The following is a 21,309-nucleotide window of genomic DNA, read 5'->3' as shown; positions in this document are numbered from 1 at the left end:
CAGGACGGCGCCACCCAAAGGGTGACTCTACTCTCTTTCTCCCATTGAAAGGCAAGCCATGGAGAAGTACATCTCCGAGTCTCTGGCAGCTGGGATCAACAGCCTTTCCTCCTCCCCAGCAGGGGTGGGATTTTTCTTCGTGGAAAAGAAAGACAAGTCGCTCCGCCCCTGCATTGACTATTGAGGTCTCAATGCCATCACTATCAAGAACTGTTACCCCCTACCGCTCATGTCTATGGCCTTTGAACTACTCCAGGGAGCCAAGATATTCACCAAGTTGGACTTGCGCAATGCCTACCATCTCGTCAGGATCAGGGAGGGGGACGAGTGGAAGACGGCCTTTAATGCCGCCACTGGTCACTACGAGTACCTCGTGGTCCCTTTCGGCCTGACCAACACGCCCACAGTCTTCCAGGCACTCATCAACGATGTCCTAAGGGACTTTCTTAACATCTTCGTTTTCGTGTACCTGGATGACATCCTGATCTTCTCTCGCTCCCTGGAGGAACATTGGGGCCACGTCCGGCAGGTCCTCCAGCGCCTGCTAGAAAACAAGCTGTTTGTCAAGGCGGAAAAGAGCGAATCCCACCAGAGCTCTGTCTCGTTTCTGGGGTTCATCATCTCCCCGGCTAGGATCCAGATGGACCCCCTCAAGCTTGAGGCAGTTGCAGACTGGCCTGCCCCATCCTCGTGAGGAGAGCTCCAGTGTTTCCTGGGATGCGCTAATTTCTACAGGCGCTTCATCCGCGACTTCAGCACAGTGGCTGGACCTCTCACTGCCTTGACCTCGATTAAGACCAAGTTCAAGTGGGGGGAGGAAGCAGAGAAAGCCTTCTCCATGCTCAAGCGCAAGTTCACCACAGCACCCATTCTCACCATACCTGATCCGACCAAACAGTTCATCGTGGAGGTCGACACTTCTGAGTCCAGGGTCAGAGCCATTCTCTCCCAGATGGCCAGCAATAACAAGGTCCACCCCGCTCCTTTTTCTCTCACCGGCTGTCCCCTGCTGAACATAATTACGACATCGGCGACAGAGAGTTGTTGGCCATCAAGCTAGCCTTGGAGGAGTGGAGGCACTGGCTCAAGGGGTCGGATCTCCCCTTCCTAGTCTGGACCGACCATAAGAACCTGGAGTACCTCAAGTCTGCCAAACGTCTCAATTCCTGTCAAGCCCGTTGGTCTCTCTTCTTCTCCCGGTTCAACTTCACGCTCTCCTACCACCCAGGCTCCAAGAACGGCAAACCTGATGCCCTGTCCAGGATGTTCTCTTCCCACCAAGAGGAGTCCAAGCCACCCGAGACCATCCTTCCTCCATGCTGCCTGGTGGGAGCCGCCATTCTAGAGGTTAAGATGCTCGTGCAGAAGGCCCTGGAGCAGGACCCTGGTGAAGGTAACTCAAGCAACATACCACCTAACCATCTGTTTGTTCTCTGTTCTGTGCGAACCCAGGTGCTGCAGTGGGGTCATGGCTCCAAGTTGGCTTGTCACCCAGGAGCTGCTTGAACCCTGGCGCTCATCCAACAGCGCTTCTGGTGGCCATCCATCAAGGAAGACATCCAGGAGTTCATGGTAGCCTGCGACACATGTGCCCAGAACAAGCAGCCATTCTACCCCCTGCTGGCTTGCTAAGACCCCTCCCGATTCCTCATTGACCCTGGTCTCACATTGCCCTGGACTTCATCACAGGACTCCCCAACTCTGGTGGCAACACATGCATCCTCACAGTTATTGACCATTTCTCCAAGACAGTCCATTTCATCCCTCTGCCCAAGCTTTCCACAGCTAAAGAAACCGCCGAATTACTCATCCTTCACATTTTCTGCCTACACGGACTCCTCACTGACATCGTCTCTGACCGGGGTCCTCAGTTTACTGCACAGTTCTGGAGGGCCTTCTGCAAACTTATTGGGGCCTCCTGTAGTCTCTCCTCAGGGTTCCACCCTCAAACCAATGGCCAGGCGGAACGGGCAAACCAAGATTTGGAGGTGGCACTCAGGTGCATGGTGTCCAGGGATGCCGGTTCTTCGACTAAGTACTTACCTTGGGTCAAGTACGCTCATAACACTCTTTCTTCATCTGCCACAGGTCTCTCACCCTTCCAGTGCTCCCTAGGTTACCAACCACCACTCTTCCCCAACCAAGAGGAGGAGGTTGCCGTACCCTCAGCCTAGATCTTCATACACCGCTGCAGGAGGACGTGGGCAATGGCCCGGAGAAGACTCATTCGCTCCGCCCTAGCATCCAAGAGGCAGGCTGACAAACGCCACTCTAAGGCGCCCACCTACCGGGTGGGGCAACGAGTCATGCTCTCCACATGCCACCTGCCACTCAGAACCGCAAGCTGGCTCCCAGGTACCTAGGACTTTTCCTCATCGGCAAGGTAATCAATCCATGTTCCATCAGACTGGCATTACCACTCACCATGTGATGTATTCACCCCACTTTCCACATCTCATCTCATTATCTCTAGCCACTTTATCCTGTTCTACAGGGTCGCAGGCAAGCTGGAGCCTATCCCAGCTGACTATGGGCGAAAGGCGGGGTACACCCTGGACAAGTCACCAGGTCATCACAGGGCTGACACATAGACACAAACAACCATTCACACTCACATTCACACCTATGGTCAATTTAGAGTCACCAGTTAACCTAACCTGCATGTCTTTGGACTGGGGGAAACCGGAGCACCCGGAGGAAACCCACGTGGGCACAGGGAGAACATGCAAACTCCACACAGAAAGGCCCTCGTCGGCCACGGGGCTCGAACCCAGACCTTCTTGCTGTGAGGCGACAGCGCTAACCACTACACCACCGTGCCGCCCACTTTCCACGTGTCACAGCTTAAACCTCTGGTTTCCAGTTCTTTGCCTACACGGTCAAAAAGCTGTTGAAGGTGCAGCGGCAAGGCAGAGGACTCCAGTACCTGGTGGACTAGGAAGGTTACAGTCCCGAGGAGAGAAGTTGGGTCCCTGCCAGGTTCATCTTGGAACCAACCTTCATCTCTGATTCCCACCGGCAACACCCTGACGCTCTTCCTAAAGCGCCTGGAGGCGCTCGTTGAAGGGAGGGGTACTGTCATGCTCCAACCTGGACATCCACTCCGCAGATTACGGATCTCCCATGCCAGCGCCGATCCGGGACAGGAATTCCAGCTCACCTTCAACTCACTTTTTGCTTTTCACCCCTGCCTATATAAAGGCCGTTCTCAGACCCTGACTTTGCCAGGACTTCTCGTTTTGCTATTTCCAGCTGTTTCTTTGCCTTTATTGCATTTCATGGTTTTTGCTCAAGCTATTTTTCTAGTTTATGGTTTTTGCACTTAGGGTTTTCTTCTTGTTTATGGTTTTTTGCTCTAGTGTTTTTGTCCTTGTCTGCCTTGTGTCTTTGTCAAGTTTTTTCTCTTTTTACCTGGACTATTTTGCCATTTGTTTTTGTCCCGTTTGTTCACCTTTTTGCCACGCCCTTTTCCCCTGGATTAAATCACGGGTTTTTTTTTTTATTATTGGATTATTGTCTGTGTTCTGCTTGTGGATCCTTATCTCACCACACTTCCACCTCCCCTAACAGGATGAGTAAACAATTGTGACTTAATAAATATTTTTGCTTAACTAATTTATGTTTAATATCAGTCTTTTTCATCTGGATAATTGGATAATAATGTGAAAATATCTTGTTATAACATGAAAAATTCTTGTTATAACATAAACATCTTGTTATCACAGTCAACTTTCCACATTATAATGTGATACTGATTTTTTTTTTTCTTGCGCAGCAGCAATACACTTCCATACTCGCACACTGTACAGTCGCTGCACTGAGAACCCTATGTGAAAATGTGCAGTAGCAGAATACTGTTGAATGAAAGGAGGCAGCGGGCTGTATTTGGCCTTCCAGGTTGGCATGTGATTTCATTAACGTACTTGATAATGGGAATGTTAATGGGGCGTAGCCCAACCCAGTCCCACCACCAATCCTTATATGATGTCTGAATCAATTAATCAGTCAATGATTTAAATCTAGAGGTGTGCTAAATGTATCTAGTGAACAACTTCAGTATTACACCGAAAACATTAAGATATAATGCGTTTTTACGGCGTGGCCGCGAGGGGGCAGTGTGAGAGGAGCTGTGCCTTTTGAGCCGCTCTTGGTGACTCACTGCGATGGTTGGATTCAGTCTTTTCCGGTGCCGTAAAACGCTGGTAGCACGTGTGTTGACATCATGGCACTGTACAACTTTAAAAAGATTATGGTGATTCCGACTGCAAAGGTAAGTTTTTCACCTATGAACTGTTTTTAAAATATGTTATGTACGTCATTATGTGCCTGTTGTAAACGTGGCTGCTTTTGACAGGTGAGTAAGTTGGCTGAGTTAACATGGCTAGCTATCGTTACCTACAGTTACAACTGAGTCGAGTCATATTTGAACGTTTTATTTCATGTTTTAGCTACGATTTATGAATGAACTTTTTTATAGCTTCCCTCTCTTCTCTTTTTATTAATGAATGAATGGATTTTTCAGAAATTAGTAATATTCACCAGTTTTATTTTCAGTACAAAATCCCAAGTGCATTATATTGAAAAGAATTAGACTTTTTAGTATCAATTATCACCACAATAATGTTACTTCCATAATTATAATAAAGAACCATGACGAAATAATGTGCTGTTATTAATTAATGCAGAATTTTGACCACACTTCGGGTGCTTATAAGCATTTTATTATGCATAACTTTTTTTCTTACTGGAAATAGATGACATATTTTCGCCATGAATTTTGTAAAGTGAGGATAGATACCATGTGTACAGGCTGGGATATATTGTGTCTTATGACTACACCAGATTTCCTTCGCAACATGAAGTATACACTACTGGACATTAAAGACACCCACCTTTTTAAAGGGGGAATTCCAGGAGGTTTTAAACCTGTGCCCTATTTTTTCATCTCTTTGGGTCCAAATGTTTAATAGGGACAAAAACGATTGATATTGGTCGAATATTGAGTTAGAAGGCTATAATCGGTGTTCTGAATTATTTTTTTTCCTGCCAAAAATATTTTCCTACCTGTAGTGTAAATTTATATCCATGTCTGTTATTTATGGTACCACCGTAAATATGCTTCCCTTATTGTTTAAAGGTACTCCAGTGGATTTATTCTCAAACTTATTTTAGGTACAATTAGTTGTAGATTTAAAAAAAATCAAACTTTCATTTTCAGAGACCAAATATTGTTCAAGAAAAATGAATTTTCTTTAAAGGAGATGCACAGAACCTTTTATTTTTAAATACATTTCTGAGTGGATAGTATCAACATCCTTGACTCTTGTATGCTGCATAATTGGGAATAAAAAATATATATATTTTTAAGAGTTAAAATTGACCGCAAAGTTGGCATTCGAGCTGCCCCACTGAGCCAGCCAGCCCTGAGTGGGTGATATCTCAGCGGGAACTGATGCTATAGACCAAAGCCAGACTCGGCAGGCGAGAGTGGTTGCAATGACCTCTTCGTTCGGATTTATTGGCGATTCTTCGGATTCCTTAGATAGTAGTACATCTGACTGTGATTAGTCCTGAAATTGGCATGTGTGTACATGCTACTGCTATACACGTAGAACCGTATCAGTTCGAACCATCAGGAAGTGAATCCAATAGAAACATGTCGGACACGGAGGCCCCCACCTTACGAAATAGTCAGAGAACAAAGCCGTCTGGAGAATTGGATGGAATTGAACTGACAGTCTCGTGACTCTCATTAAAACAGGATAGGTATTATAACTTATGCGACATACATGTACATGCATGCATTTTCACTGATAAGACGTAAAAGGCTAATTAAATAATCAGATGAACTGAGACAATCACATTCTGAAGCAAATTAAATAATCTTATACCGGTAACTTAAACACAATACAAGTTACATGTATTAATCTAAATGCAGGTAAACAGTGAGTAGTGTTGTTTTGTTATGTAACCAAATGAGCATTGCATCTTACCCATCTGTGTGTTCTCACTTCCTTAAAAGGATAGTTCGGGATTTTTGACATGAATCTGTATGGCATCCCCATCAATAGTGTCATGCAAACACACTGACTTACCCCTGACAGCATCCTGTGAGTCCAGTTCTTGTCCAGTTTTGGTCCAGATGAAAGTAGTCCGGCAAGTTTGTTGGGGTCACGAAAGTAAAACGTTTTTCGTCTCAAAACAATGTGTTCAAAAGAGTGATATATTTGCATCACAAAACCGTTGCCAAATAAAAAGTCAGACCTCGAAATCGCTTGGCACTATTTTCTCTCCCTTCTTATCACTGCGCGCTGCCGCCAGGTGACAGCCACGGCTGTTTCATTCATTGTTTTAATGATGGGAATTTCGGCTCTTTTTCGGGAGCCAGCTCTTTTGGCTCTTCTTACTATAAGGAGCCGGCTCTTTCGGCTCCCAAACGGCTCCTGAGATTTTATTTTTGATTTAATTGCTGCAATTAATTAGTTAATTAATTACATTATTATTTATATTTTATCAATAGGATGTTTTCCATTTTAGTTTTTGTAGCCATTGTAAAGCTTTGTAAAGTATAGCCGTGTAACAATGTTCTAGCTATAGAAATAAAACTTACTTACAAATTAATAAATTATTTTCTCACAAACAGTGCAAAACTGTGTTATATTACCAATATAAAATACACAGAAGACATCAACTGTTTATCCTTTATGGCTTTATTTCACACTCGACCTTGAACAAAATGCCACAAAATAAATTATGAAGTATAAATCAGGCCTAATAAACTATGAAGCAAAGTTGGAAATTATTTTAACAAACACAGAACAATGTGCAACAAAATATGTGGCACCTTGAGCGCACGTAAAAAGAGAAAAAAGTGCCGCACTCTGCTCCACCAGTAATGAGAAGCCGCTGGAACAGCAAATATGCTCCTGTTATAATGACTGCTGTCTCGTTGTATACCGCAGATTAATCTGGCCATGCCAAGGCGGTTGCCGACCGAACCTGTCAATTTATGAGTGACAATTTATATCATGAGCTTTAGGAATTCATGGCAACAAAACAATGATCATGGTTGTCAAATAGACAATCATCCTTCAGCTGAGCTGAACTCTGTCTCTCTCTCTCTGAGGCACCTAAGGACAAAAAACTAATTCGGCTCCCACCGAAGAGCCGGCTCCCGTCGTTCACTTCAAAGAGCCGGCTCTTTGAACCGGATAATTTGTGACCGACACATCACTACATTGTTTACTGCTAGCAAAGTTAGCAACAACATTTCTGACTACGACGGTGAAATGTATGCGGAGATTCAGCCACATCTTTGTTGCTACAGCCTGGATAGTCGCAAGTGCGCACCATTTTCACAAATATATTATTGTATAGGTTATAGAAGGTGATAAATTTGTCGCTGTTCTTGCTCTCAAATTAGCTTGTTAGCGCCGCTGATCTGAACTCCTAATCACTGCCAAACAATGGGAAAGGTGTTGATTCCTGCGCAGATGTCAGCATGACAGCGCGCAGTGATACCGAGGGAGAGAAAATAGTGCCAAGCGATTTCGAGGTCTGACTTTTTATTTGGCAACGGTTTTGTGATGCAAATATATCACTCTTTTGAACACATACTGTTTTGAGACGAAAAACGTTTTACTTTCGTGACCCCAACAAACTTGCCGGACTACTTTCGTCTGGACCAAAACTGGACAAGAACTGGACTCTCAGGATGCTGTCAGGGGTAAGTCAGTGTGTTTACACGACACTATTGATGGGGATGCCATACAGATTCATGTCAAAAATCCCGAACTATCCCTTTAACCCATTGACGCCTGAAACGCCTGCAAAAAAACATCTGCAAATGCCTAAGACAGTTTTTAGAAAAGGTCCCCATCTGCCTGAGGGTTTTCTGAAATAAAAATAATTAATTGAAAATGCCTATGAAAAATTCAATATCTCAGCCTCTGAAGCACATAGAGACATGAAATAAATTGCATTTAAAAGATAAAATTCTCTGCTTTTATTGGATCATGCTCATTCAGCATTAACACTAACACATTTTTATAAAAAAAAACAAATCTCAGAGTCAGATGAGTAAAAATCAGTATTATATGATTCATTCATATAAAGAACGACATATCAACACAGATCAATTGATCTAAAAACATGTCAACACATAGATTAATTCATCTAACATGGAACAAGGCACTTTGTCATGGGAGAAAGGTGGGAAAGGAGTGAGGAGAAGTGGTGAAAGTCCTGAGGAGGAACTGGAGGAAATGACCAGGGGAAACGACCGGAGGAACAAATTTCCAAAGACTGACACTGACCTCACACACACCCATCTTTTATACACACACACACACACACACACACTACTGTCGTAGAACGTGGTGCATGAAGCACTCGCGGTGCAGGGGAATATTGCACTGCCTGCATCCCATCAGTGTAGACCCCGGGCGCACATTGGTGCCAGTGTGCTTTTTGGCACAATCCCTGCAGGTCTTTCTCTTGTTGCTGATCTGGGCCAGATCATGCCCAGCTGAAGCTCCAGATAGGCTGGTGGGGAGCATCTGGTGGGGAGCACTTCTCTTGGTTACTGGGACGCACAGCTCCATCGTTAAGTCCTCCAACCAGGCTTTGTAGCCACTCTTCCTGTACTTCCATTCATCTCCACCAGCAGATCTGGCAGCCACAAATGCATTGTAGCACGCCACAGACAAAAAATAAAAAAACAGCCTCCTCCACCACTTTGAAGACCTGTGATCGATTTGGTAGTACCCCACCATCTGGTCGAGCAGGTCTACACCCTTCATATGTTGCTGGTAGTCAGCAAGGCAGGCTGGCACCTTGACCTCCACCTGACGCTGAGCCTCGAACTTCCTTTTCACTGACCCCAAAGCCATGGGGTCATGGTGGTTGGACAGGACCATTACTGCCTTGGTGTCCTGCCACACGCACAAGGTCAGCTCATCCTGTTGAGCCACCCGATACTGATGCCTGGCCATGCCAGCCTGCTTGCTGAGCTCCTTGGTCTTCGGTAGGCCCCTTCTGTTTGCGCGCACCGTCCCACAAGCCTGAATTCCCCTTGCCTTCAGGTAAACCAGCAAGGGCACGCTTGTGTAGAAGTTATCCATGTAAACAGACAGGTGTGATCCGTAGTATGGGCTGGCCAGGTCGGTGACGATGCGGTGCGCCAGGTTGATCTCCGCCTTGCCCTCTGTGGCCCCCGTATACACCTGAAAGCTGGTGACGTAGCCAGTTGTACTTTCTGCCATCACCCATACCTTCACTCCCCATTTTACTGGCTTCATGGGGAGGTACTGCCGGAATGCCAGCCGCCCTTTGTACTTGACCATGGACTCGTCCACGGTCACGATACCATTAACTTCATAAAGGGCCTGGTATTGGTTCAGGAGGAGGTCCAAGAAGCACCGCAGTTTCCATAGCTTGTCCGATTTGTCCACTTTAGGGTCAGTGTTGTCTTGGAGATGTAGATATCTAAACATGATTCAAGATTCAAAAAGTTTTTGCTGGCTGGATTTCTTTATGATGATGTCCATGTAAACTTATGACGTGCACGTGTTGGCCATTATTGTTTTTATTTTTGTGTATTGTGCTATGCATATGAATTTATTTATCTATTCCATATGTATTGTTATTTAAGTTATTTATTTATAATTGTATTACTATTTATCAATGTTGTACATTTGGGACATTTAGGTATTTGGGACATGTAGTTTTGCTTTATGATTCAGGATAAAGTAAAAGTTACTGCCCAATACTGCTATTTATTATACTACTATTACTATTGCTATATACTGTTACTATACTATCACTAAAGCATATCATTATTATTATTATTATTATTAGTAGTAGTAGTAGTAGTAGGCCTAGTAGAAGGCTCTAACACCACTTCGGGTACATTACTGGCCATGATGGAGACATCACTGCAAAATAATAATAATAATAATAATAATAATAATAATATTATTATTATTATTATTATTATTATTATTATTATTTAATAATAATAATAATAATTTATTAATTTTATTATTATTAATAATAAATTAATACAACCCTGCATCGTATGTCTTGCATTATGCAATTATACTGTATACTGCAGTAACACTAGTTTAAAAAAATCCTAGTTTTCATACTGCAGTAATTCGCCGAGGTTTTTTTTTTTCATAAGGGTAACGCCACGCAATAAGACACAGAAGTCGTCAGAAGAGAGCGCAAGAATAAATAATTACCTCCAGATCATGTCGAAGCGATCTCGTGCCATCACTCGGGGGACATTTGTCTGATACAGCCACTTGCTCTGTCTCCAGTAATCCCGGCGAGTTGGTAGTTTCATTATCCCAAAAGTTATGCAGAGACCGATGAATGATTTCATTTCCTGTTTTGAGACGGCGCTCCACTTTAAGTTTGATGGTGTGTGACCGCGCGTCTGATCAGCATATACATTTGTCTGTGTCACCAACATATCCCAAACTTCCTCAGTGAAAATATTCGAAAATACATCTAAAGGGCTTGCATCTTCAGATATCGGCACCTTTAGCCCAGGTGTCCGAGTGAACTTTTGTTGACGTGGGGGGTGAAATCCATCTGACTGCCAGTCCACTTGGAAGCCTTGGAATTCCTCCTCCTCATCATCCTCTCGAAACAAATCCCACTCCTGTTCTCTATCTAAGGGGTCTTCCGGCACATCTCCCTCTATCTCTTCCTCGATTAAAATCTGTTCACCCCCCTCCAACTCCACATCACTTCCATCACTGTCACAGCATGTCTCCGCAGTAACCGCAGCCATTTTCGCCGGTGTTAAATAGCTAAACAAACGCACGTGTGCAGAACAGCGAGTATGGCTGATTGATTGACGTTATTATCGACAAATCACACAACACATTTTTGGTCACATGGTCTTAAAAAATCGAAAACACCCACCACGTGTATTTGAACTAATGATTGTGCATTACATGCTGCATGCGCCTTGAAAAAAATGACAAATCAACAATGCTGCGTTATGCAGCAACCGGCATTTGGGGCAATGTTGCGTTATGCAACAACCGGCGCTAGGGGCAATGTTGCGCGACGCAGCATCCGGCGTCAATGGGTTAAAGGTCATAGGCAATGGTCGGAGGTGAAACGTAGAATATCAACTTTATTGTCTAGAGGAACAACCCAAAAAGTGAATTCAGTCTTCCTAGTGTCTAATTTGCACCCTAAAATTGAATAAAACGGTTAAAATATACTGTTTTGCCCAATTTCCGAAGGTTTGTTTACATCTCACTTATGCGCACTGTCACCGCCAGGGGACAGTCGTCATGATGTCATTCAAGCCAAACAGACTGGGGGCAGTTCTGTGTTTACCTGCGAACCGAGCACACGTGTACGGACTTTGGTCGTGAGAGGTTGTGTAAAATGTCTGATAGCGATTTTGAAGTAGGAACTCTCCAAATTGAATATCGAGAGGTGAAACCATATATGTATGAACCTATGGCTGTTGCGAAGCAATTGGTGAATGTGGCTCACTGGTTTGACCGTGAAGCCTTGGAATCGGACAGCAACTCGGCTGACTCTGATCGCGGTGACCCCGGACCTCAACAAGACTCGCACCCAAATGATTTATCCTGGTAGTTATGATAAATTCCTACTTTCGTCGTAATACTAAATAGGAGCCCTTTTGAAGAATAATTAAACCGCCCTCCCTAGTGGATACAGGCAACGATTACTTGACAGTGCGCCGGTAGGCCACATTAGCCTGCCATCTGTGGCATACTGTTTATAGCCTACTCTAAGCGAGGAAATATCCCTTTTGTCTCATTTCCACAAGTCAAGGATCCCTCAGGATTCTTGACTTGTCAATTACAAGCAAAAGTAAAAATGTTTACCTCCAATCTTCTCCTTTTTGCTTGAGCGTTGCTGGTCCATTTCTTCTTTGACTGCTTGATTTTGTTTCACGTGCACAATCCACTCTCCGCCTCGTCTCCTCTTTCGGAAAAAGCCAATCCTCTCGCTCTGCCTCTTCTCTTCTGGAAAAAGCCAATCCACTCTCCATCTCTTCTCCTCTCTCGGAAAAAGGTAAAAACTTCTTCCTGAACTGATCCCATTGTTACAGTTCACTGCACAACATTTAAGGCATGTTTTTTCTTTGGAAATTCCTGAACTGCACTCAAGCTGAACGGCAATGCAAGTAAACGGAAGTGGACTCAACTCAAGCGGTTTCTTTGTCTTGAATGACGTCACGCGCCGAGTAGTCACGAAAATCGCCGAACAGAAATTCGCCGCGATCCGCGCTAATTTATTCTAACTTATTTTAATTATTAACAATGCTTCTTGGGACCAGAAGAAAATTACAGAGGGTTTTTTAATATATAAAGTTTCAAATGTGCATTTGACAACCGTTGCCTATGACCTTTGAGACTGAGCTTGTGGCCGATTGTTTTGAAACAATCTGACTTTCAGTTCTTCGTTCATTCACTTCCTCCACGTAAGGGTGAGATATTGTTGCTGAGGGAAGCATATCCAGTCGAGATATCTGACGACTGGTCCACGCATTCTCCATTTTCTCCATACTGAGTACTCCGCCATTACTGCTCGGCTCGCGAACTGGTGCAACTGAACTTACTTTCCTTTTCCTGTAGTTTTCTTTTCCTTTAATTGTTGGTACTGCACCCTCTTTCAATATGGGTTTATAGCCAACACTCCTCAGCAGATCAGAGGTTTCGTACAAGTTCTCAGTAAAATGTGCAGAGGAGAGACCACTTTGTAGGCGCCCAATCCGTGAATTTAACGTGAAGATAAATAACAGATAATCAACAGATATTAAGGTTTTTTTTTAAGATTGTTTGTTTATTTTAATCTTTTGTATGCGTAATTATTTGTATCTGTACATGCACGACCCCCCCAACTCTGCTGATCAACTTCTCATATTTAAATAAAGTTATTCATTCATTATGAGTTGGAAAATTATCAACCTATTGATTTCCCAATATCTCGAACAACCTGGTGCTGCAGACATCGTTCTACAGGACAAACAGATGAAAACCTGGAAGAGCATGGAGGCATCCAACTTTTTATATGTGGCTGGGTTAAAGATCTAGGGATCGGGACACTATAAGAGAACTCCTGTATCGTTTTTGCCTGGGTAAGGAGGAATTTCTGGGCTTTATACGCATCTTTGCGATGGTTGCTAGGACGCAAGAAGTTTTAGTGTCAGGTGTAAACAAACCACAGCTGCTTGATTTTCAATCCTCCCTGCTCTTTTCCAGCAGGCATCACAGGTCCATAGAATTTACCCACAAACGTATTTATTTATTCAGCCCACTGTGTGTGTGTGTGTGTGGGGGGGGTTAAATGCAAAGGAAGACCGTGACAATAATAAAGACTTGTTCTTCTTAATTTACCCACAAATGTATTAATCCTCTTAAGGTGTTCAACAAACCAGCTACCGGGTTTGGGAAACTGACATTCTGAACTATTTAGTGCAGGGATGAAATCCGGATATTTGACAACACTCTTGAAAATCTCCGGTTTTCTGAATGGAGAAATTTATTTTTCGGATTTTTCGCGTTCCTAGACATGGCGTAATACTTCACATCATCCTTGCATGGGTGCAGTCCTTAAATAGTCCAAACATAGTTCATTGATTAAAGACAGGTGTTCTTTGTTAACGGCGCGTGTGCCGGAGCTCGTGGCGCGCTCGCCAAGGTGTGCCTTCAGGTGCACGTGCTAAGGCACGCAGGACTGGCACCGTTCTGCGCAACACAATTGCACTAGAAAGCATGTTCAAGCTGCCAGTGTAGCTGCAGTCTTTTTAGTTGCGAATTATAAGTATTTCCTCGTGTTAATAATTCGCCATGTCAAAACAAGCAAAACTTTCCTCCTCCTTTTGACATGAAGAGAGGTAAACAATTTATTATATATTTTTTTCCATCAAAGTTGCATTTTGTGGTTTCGAAGCTAAGCTTTATTGCCATTTCTAGAACACAACATCAAGAAAATGTGGAAGAAACAGCAATAATGGAAGAGCTGGTTTCTAAGCTACTTAAAACTAGCAACGGTAATTATTTTTGGTTACATAATGTACTCAGGCTGCCAGTCAGTCAGTGCGTTTACATGCACATAGAGAGAATCGAATTTCTGCCGTTGCTCGACTGAAATCGAAGTTCAGAATGCCATGTATACACCTTAATTCGGCTGAAATTGAACCGAGCTTGATTTCTCGGAATCGAGCTACACGACCTAGATTATGCGATTTCTGCCGAGCTACTTAGTGCATATATACCCTATCGAGCTAGTAGTCGAGCTACTTACTGCCCCTTCCGGAAGTGACGAGTGACGAGACCACAAGCGGGAAACACAACAGCCTCGGTCGGCATGACAACAGTAGTAGCGAGCAGCAGAAGAGGTCAGGAGGAACAAACGAAGAAGAGAAAATGGCGAGCAGAAACGTGCACTTCTGGAGCAATGAAGAGACAGAGTTCATGCTCATTCAGCTTAAGGAGTTGAATATATTAAAATTCATGGACGGGAGAAAAACGCGCAATGGAGAACACGGAACTGATAACTTTGTTTACACTCTTGAATAGCTCTTCATGACGACAACCGGAAGTGTACCAACACGATGGGGCGTGTAGCGCCACCTGTGGCTCGGGTGCACAATGCACCTCACACAATAGCTCGATTTCATCGTGTGCATGTACGATTTGGATGTGCATGCAAACGTAGTCAGTGTGTGGACAACCCCCCCCCCCCCCCCCCCCCCCCCCCAAAAAAAAAAAATCCTAACTATGCCCCGGCGGCACGGTGGTGTAGTGGTTAGCGCTGTCGCCTCACAGCAAGAAGGTCCTGGGTTCGAGCCCCGGGGCCGGCGAGGGCCTTTCTGTGTGGAGTTTGCATGTTCTCCCCGTGTCCGTGTGGGTTTCCTCCGGGTGCTCCGGTTTCCCCCACAGTCCAAAGACATGCAGGTTAGGTTAACTGGTGACTCTAAATTGACCGTAGGTGTGAATGTGAGTGTGAATGGTTGTCTGTGTCTATGTGTCAGCCCTGTGATGACCTGGCGACTTGTCCAGGGTGTACCCTGCCTTTCGCCCGTAGTCAGCTGGGATAGGCTTCAGCTTGCCTGCGACCCTGTAGAAGGATAAAGTGGCTAGAGATAATGAGATGAGACTATGCCCCTGATTTACATGAGAAATTTGGTATTCATTGGTGTGTTTAAGTGTTTAAATTTACAGACAATACAAACTAATGTAAACAATTGGCTTCAACTCGCATAAATATGAATTGGAAATTTTTAGTTCACTTTAACTTATGCAAACGCACAACTCTACTAAAAGATTGATAAACGGGGCTCAATGTCTAGAATGCAGGGGTCCCCCCCCCCACACACACACATCTTGGTTTGACTTTCAAAAGTTCAGGGTTTTTTTTTCTTTGCTCCACTTTCATCTCTATTAGGATTTGGCTTCAAGCTTGGGAAAAAAAAAAACAAGCTTTTTTTTTTTTTCAAGATGGTATGGTGGGCTGCGGCCCAGCAGTAGAGAAACACTGCAGTAAAGCTGCTAAGTATGATGCGCTTGTGTATGTATCAGTAGACTGTACTGAGTCGTGCCAGACCATGCAACCTTGTTAAAAGCTTTACTATCCAGACCAAAGTTCTGTCCATGTTACATCAACTTGCAGACTTGTTGAATATTAACTTGAGTACACTGAGGCTAGAGCTAGGTCTTTTTATAATTAAATGGCCTTGGGCTAGAAAAAGCATTAGGAGAAATAACAGGTGCACAGAGCTTTCATACTCTTATAAATTCACACACACGGGAAGGCTTGTTCACACACACGGGAAGGCTTTGTTGGCATTCAGTCTTCCAGTTTAAAGTGCTGATGACACGTTTTTGACATCTTTGGCGATGTTTTATAACATAAAAAGTAATTCCCGATGATCCATATATTAATTCACGAAGGCGCCTATTTCACAAGTTATGATAAACGCGGCTATTTGGGCAAATTTGACGGGGCTGCAGCACACGAGACGAAAGAGGAGGAGGGGCTATATGACGTCAGCGAAAGAACCTTCCTCCTAACTTACCAGTTTATTGTTGATGCGACAGGTGTTCAGTTTGTCATTATTATTATACATTATTTTATATATGTGTTCAGTTTGTCATTATTATTATTATTATACATTATATATATATATATATATATATATATATATATATATATATATATATATAATATATAAATCTCCTTCTCACCCCCGGCGGGGGGTGGGGGTGGTATCCATGTCATCCTCAAGCTCGGGTCCTCTACCAGAGGCCTGGGAGTTTGAGGGTTCTGCGCAGTATCTTCGATGTTCCTAGGACTGCGCTCTTCTGGAGTGAGGCTTCAGATGTTGTTCCTGGGATTTGCTGGAGCCACTCTCCCAGTTTGGGGGTTACTGCCCCAAGTGCCCCCACTACCACGGGGACCATGCAACCCTTGACCTTCCACATCCGTTCCAGCTGCTCTTTCAACCCTTGATACTTCTCATGTTCCTTCTTCCTGATGTTGGCGTCAGCTGGGATCGCCACATCTATCACCACCACCCTCTTCTGCTCTTTGTCCACCACCACCATGTCCGGTTGGTTAGCCAGGATCTGTTTGTCAGTCTGGAAGCTGAAGTCCCACAGAACCTTGGCCCTGTTGTTCTCAGCCACCTTCTGTGGTATGGCCCATTGGGACTTGGGTACTTCTGTTCCATACTGGTTGCAGATGTTCCTGTATACTATCCCAGCCACTTGGTTGTGCCTCTCCATGTACGCTGATCCAGCTAGCATCTTACACCCTGCTACTATGTGCTGGACTGTTTCAGGGGCTTCTTTGCACAGTCTGCATCTTGGGTCTGATCTACTCTGGTAGATCCTGGCCTCTATGGCTCTTGTGCTTATGGCCTGTTCTTGTGCTGCCATGATTAGTGCCTCTGTGCTGTCTGTCAGTCCTGCATTATCCAGCCACTGGTAGGATTTCTTGATATCAGCCACTTCCTCTATCTGACGGTGGTACATGCCATGTAGGGGTTTGTCTCTCCAGGTTGTCTGTTCCTCCTCCTCCTCTGCACTCTCATCAGGGTTCTGCTGCCTGAGACATTCACTTAGCAGTTCATCCTTTGGGGCCATCTTTCTGATGTATTCTCGGATTTTCGATGTTTCATCCTGGACCGTGGTCTTGATGCTCACTAGCCCTCGGCCTCCCTCTTTCCGCTTAGTGTATAGTCTCAGGGTGCTGGACTTGGGGTGGAACCTTCCATACATGGTGAGGAGCTTTCTAGTCTTGATATCTGTGGCTTCTATCTCCTCCTTTGGCCAGTTTATGATACCAGCGGGGTATCTGATGACTGGTAGTGCGTACATGTTGATGGCTCGGACCTTGTTCTTACCATTCAGCTGATTTTTCAGGACCTGCCTTACTCTCTGGAGGTATTTGGCTGTGGTTGACTTCCTTGTGGCCTCTTCATGGTTTCCATTAGCCTGTGGGATGCCAAGGTACTTGTAGCTGTCTTGGATATCACCTATGTTGCCCTCTGGTAGGTCAATCCCCTCAGTCCGGATCATCTTGCCTCTCTTTGAGACCATCCGGCCACACTTGTCCAATCCGAATGACATCCCTATGTCATCGCTGTAGATCCGGGTGGTGTGGATCAGCGAGTCTATTTCTCGCTCGTTCCTGGCATACAGCTTGATGTCATCCATGTAGAGCAGGTGGCTGATTGTTGCCCCACTACGGAATCGGTACCCGTAGCCGCTCTTCGTGATGATCTGACTGAGGGGGTTCAGGCCTATGCAGAACAGCAGTGGTGATAGCGCATCTCCTTGGTATATGCCGCACTTGATGTTGACTTGGGCAATGGGTTTTGAGTTGGCCTCTAGGGTTGTCTTCCACATTTCCATTGAGTTCTAGATGAAGGTCCTTAGGTTCCTGTTGATCTTATACAGTTCCAGACATTCCAGTATCCATGTGTGTGGCATTGAGTCGTAGGCTTTCTTGTAGTCAATCCAGGCAGTGCACAGGTTGGTCTGTCTCTTCTTACAGTCTCGGGCAACTGTTCTATCGACCAGTAGCTGGTGCTTGGCTCCTCTGGTGTTACTGCAAATTCCTCTCAATGATGCCTGACTTGCCTTCCATGTTGTGCAGAGACAGGTAATTGGCCGGTAATGGGTCCCTTCTGGGGGTCCTTCATGATTAGGACTCTCCTGCCTTGGGTTAGCCATTCGGGGTGGGTTCCATCAGCAGCCGGTTCATCTGTGTTCATGGAGTGCAGTTAGCTTCTTCAGCCAGTACGTATGGATCATATCGGGGCCTGGTGCTGTCCAGCTCTTCATCTTTGACACTCTTTCTTGGACGTCTGCCATTGAGATGGTTACTGGTTCTTGTTCTGGGAGGCTGCTGTGGTCAGCTCTTGTTGTGTGATGCCTTCCCATATGTCTTTCCAGTATTTTTCCACCTCAGCTCTTGGTGGGTCTGACCAGTTGTTGTTCCCCTGCCACTGAGAGTACACCTTGGCTGGTTCAGTGGAGAACAGCTTGTTTATTCTCCTGGCCTCTCCCTCCTTGGCGTATCTCTTCAACCGGGTGGCCAGAGCTATTAGTCGCTGTTTGGCAGTTTCGAGTGCCTCTGGTATGGAGAGTGAGTTGTACTTCCTGTAGTTCAGCTAGCTGGCTAACTTCTCTCCGTGCTGCCTTTATCTTGGCCTCTAATCGTCTCTTCCCTCTACCCTGAGGTAGGCTGATATATCATGAGGGGTTTTGCCTAAGGACCCTTACTGGATGATGTCTCTTCCATGGTGGATACTGTTTATGTCCCTTGTGTCCAAGCATCTCCATGATTACTGTTGCTGTACTGTGTATCAGCTTGTTGGTCTCAGTGATGGTTTTTGTGGAGATTGTCTTCAGAGCAGCATTCACATCTACTAGTAGATCTTCTGAAGGTACTTGGCAACTCAGCTTTGGTATTCGTCGGGGGCTCCAGGTTTCCAGTTGGGTCACGATCTTCCTTCTCAGGTCACGAGATTCCTTCTCAGGTCAGCAGCTCTTGTGTTGAGGCTGTTGGGGCTTGGTACCCAATCTCTGGTTGTGGGGATGATGACATCTCCCCGCTGACCTGTCTTCCTGGTTCCGTTGGCATCGTTGTTGTATTTCATTAATCTCTAGTTGTGATTTCGATTACAGATGTTGGAACACTGGGCTAATAGCTGTTTCTTTGTTAGAATTGATTGTGGGTTTCGAAGTATCTAATGGTCCCACATTCGCATGTATCCCCTCTCTCTGGGATTGCTTGTATAGTAGCATTCCAGCAAATCCGTATTTTCTGTCCTCGTCCATAGATGTCTTGTTCCAGATGCCCTGGTTCCCTAGCAACTGAGGCAGACCTTGTTGACCCGGGCGACGTCTGAGCCGGTATGACTCTATCAGTTATGTCTTCACTCATTCCTGAGGTAGGCTGATATATCATGAGGGGTTTTGCCTAAGGACCCTTACTGGATGATGTTTTGCCCCGACCGGGATTCGAACCCCGATCTCCTGCGTCGTAGTCAGTGAGCGTTACCACTGTACTATCCAGCTGATACATATGAGATATATATATATATAAATAAGTTATTATGCCTTCGCGTTGTGCTGCCGGCTTTTGCTCCAAAACCTACAAGGATGGGGTAAGTTTATTCAAGTTTCCCAGAGATCCCGAGCTGCATGCGAAGTGGGTGAAGCAAGTCAGGCACACTCGTGACAAGTGGGAGGCCTCACCAACATCCGTCCTGTGCTCTGAACACTTCGATTTCGATTGTTTTGACACCCTTCCCAGCTTAAAAGAATCTCTTGGGTGTTCAGTTCAGCACAAACGTATGTTACTACCATCAGCAGTGCCTACACAGTGTTGCCAGATTGGGATTTTTCCCGCCCAGTTGAGCGGTTTCAAGTGCATTTTGGTGGGTTTTGAACATATTTTGGGCTGGAAAACATCAGAAGTATCTGTTGCCAAATACTGCTGAAGTTTTCCAGCCCAAAATATGTTCAAAACCCACCAAAATGCACTTGAAACCGCTCAACTGGGCGGGAAAAAGCCCAATCTGGCAACACTGCCAGTATTCCGGAGGGGGTCTACTAGTAGCTATGCCGGATCCAAAGACAGTCCTCCTGTCAGAACATGTGTTGTGAAACGACATAAGATAAAGGTACGTAGAGCTATAGATTCTACATGATAATCATAAATGTAATCATAAAGTCGGCGTGATATCAGTCATGTATTTGCTTGTGAAAGCTTGCGGCTTTCATGTAACTGCCGCCTAGCAACAAGAGGCAAAGGGTAAAGAGGGTAGGCTATCATAGATTCTATTCAGAAGAGATCAACACAATTCTAGACTCCCAGAAGAGGAAGAGCTAGCACTAGAGAGTTCACCGGCGTTTTCATGCGCCATTTCCATTGAGTAGAACCAGAGTAGAACCATAGGATGTCTATGAGTAGAACAGCCAGTGAACCGCAGCGTGTTCTCCTGCTGACGTCACAACATGGCCGCGAGCCACGGACCCAGTTTTCTTGCGCTGTGCAATTAAAAGTTGGATATTTGCGTAACCACAGCTTCTTTTCACGTAATTATAACAGAAATCTAACATGTTTGCCATGTTGTATAGTTTATTTAAGAAATTGCATAGAGTCATGTTCGTGTCATCAGCCCTTTAACTGCAACTCGCCATTTATCTCATCTTTCTGGTTTTGCCGAGAAGCAGTGAAAAACTTAAACAAGGCTTCTCTCCATGTATGTTATTACATCCAAAAGCACTACAGGTCTCTGGCATTGTTCTTTTACGTAGATGTAACTTCTACAGGTTTATCTGTTTAGTGTTTGCTGAATTGGGTTTACAATTGCTTGTGTACACTTGAGCTTTGTGTTTGACAACAACCAGCATGCCCAGCAATATGGCCACATAAATCTGCAGTTACGATGACCTGTGAAAGGCCCCTGTAGTGTGCAAAGCTGTCAAGACAAACAGTGGCTACTTTGAAGAATCTAAAATATTAAACTTTTTAAAAAAAACTTTTGTTTACTGCATAATTCCATATATGTTCTATATTTCATAGTTTTGATGTCTTCAGTATTTGTCTACAATGTAGAAAATGGTCAAAATACAGAAAAACCTTGTACACGAGTTGGTGCGTCCAAACTTTTGATTGGTGCTGTAATATAGGGAGAGAACTTTCTTAACCTGGAATTATGCATGTATCATTAATAAGCTTGATTTTTAAATAGCTTTTAAGTTTTAGAATGCTGTCCACCGAGGTCAT

The 21,309-nt window shown here is 44.6% G+C and overlaps 2 protein-coding genes across 2 annotated transcripts in view; one reads left to right on the top strand and one right to left on the bottom strand.

The window, feature by feature from the left end:
* Positions 1 to 4,165: 4,165 nt before the first annotated feature.
* Positions 4,166 to 21,309, top strand: part of gtpbp4 (GTP binding protein 4) — a 71,498-nt gene continuing 54,354 nt past the window's right edge. The window contains exon 1 of the mRNA XM_060905960.1: positions 4,166 to 4,270. Coding sequence (XP_060761943.1) covers positions 4,223 to 4,270 — 48 coding nt within the window. The 5' untranslated portion in view covers positions 4,166 to 4,222. The remainder of the gene's footprint in view (positions 4,271 to 21,309) is intronic.
* LOC132871191 (piggyBac transposable element-derived protein 4-like) lies at positions 8,023 to 10,923 on the bottom strand. The gene is made up of 2 exons (XM_060905298.1): positions 10,245 to 10,923; positions 8,023 to 9,486 (listed from the first exon to the last, which is right to left on the bottom strand). Exons 1-2 carry the CDS (start codon positions 10,799 to 10,801, stop codon positions 8,361 to 8,363), a joined length of 1,683 nt encoding a protein of 560 aa, XP_060761281.1. The 5' UTR covers positions 10,802 to 10,923; the 3' UTR covers positions 8,023 to 8,360.

This window comes from Neoarius graeffei, chromosome 23 (genome assembly GCF_027579695.1).
Source record: "Neoarius graeffei isolate fNeoGra1 chromosome 23, fNeoGra1.pri, whole genome shotgun sequence".
Classification (NCBI taxonomy): Eukaryota; Metazoa; Chordata; class Actinopteri; order Siluriformes; family Ariidae; genus Neoarius; species Neoarius graeffei.
This window is presented reverse-complemented; position numbering and strand designations above follow the sequence as displayed.

What these genes read in the sequence shown, in the direction of transcription:
- LOC132871191 (XM_060905298.1), bottom strand. Translation starts at nt 10,801, where the DNA reads ATGGCTGCGGTTACTGCGGAGACATGCTGTGACAGTGATGGAAGTGAT. An exon ending in CGCTTCGACATGATCTGGAG is followed by an intron (nt 9,487 to 10,244) that starts GTAATTATTTAT and finishes AATCATGTTTAG; the next exon opens with ATATCTACATCTCCAAGACA.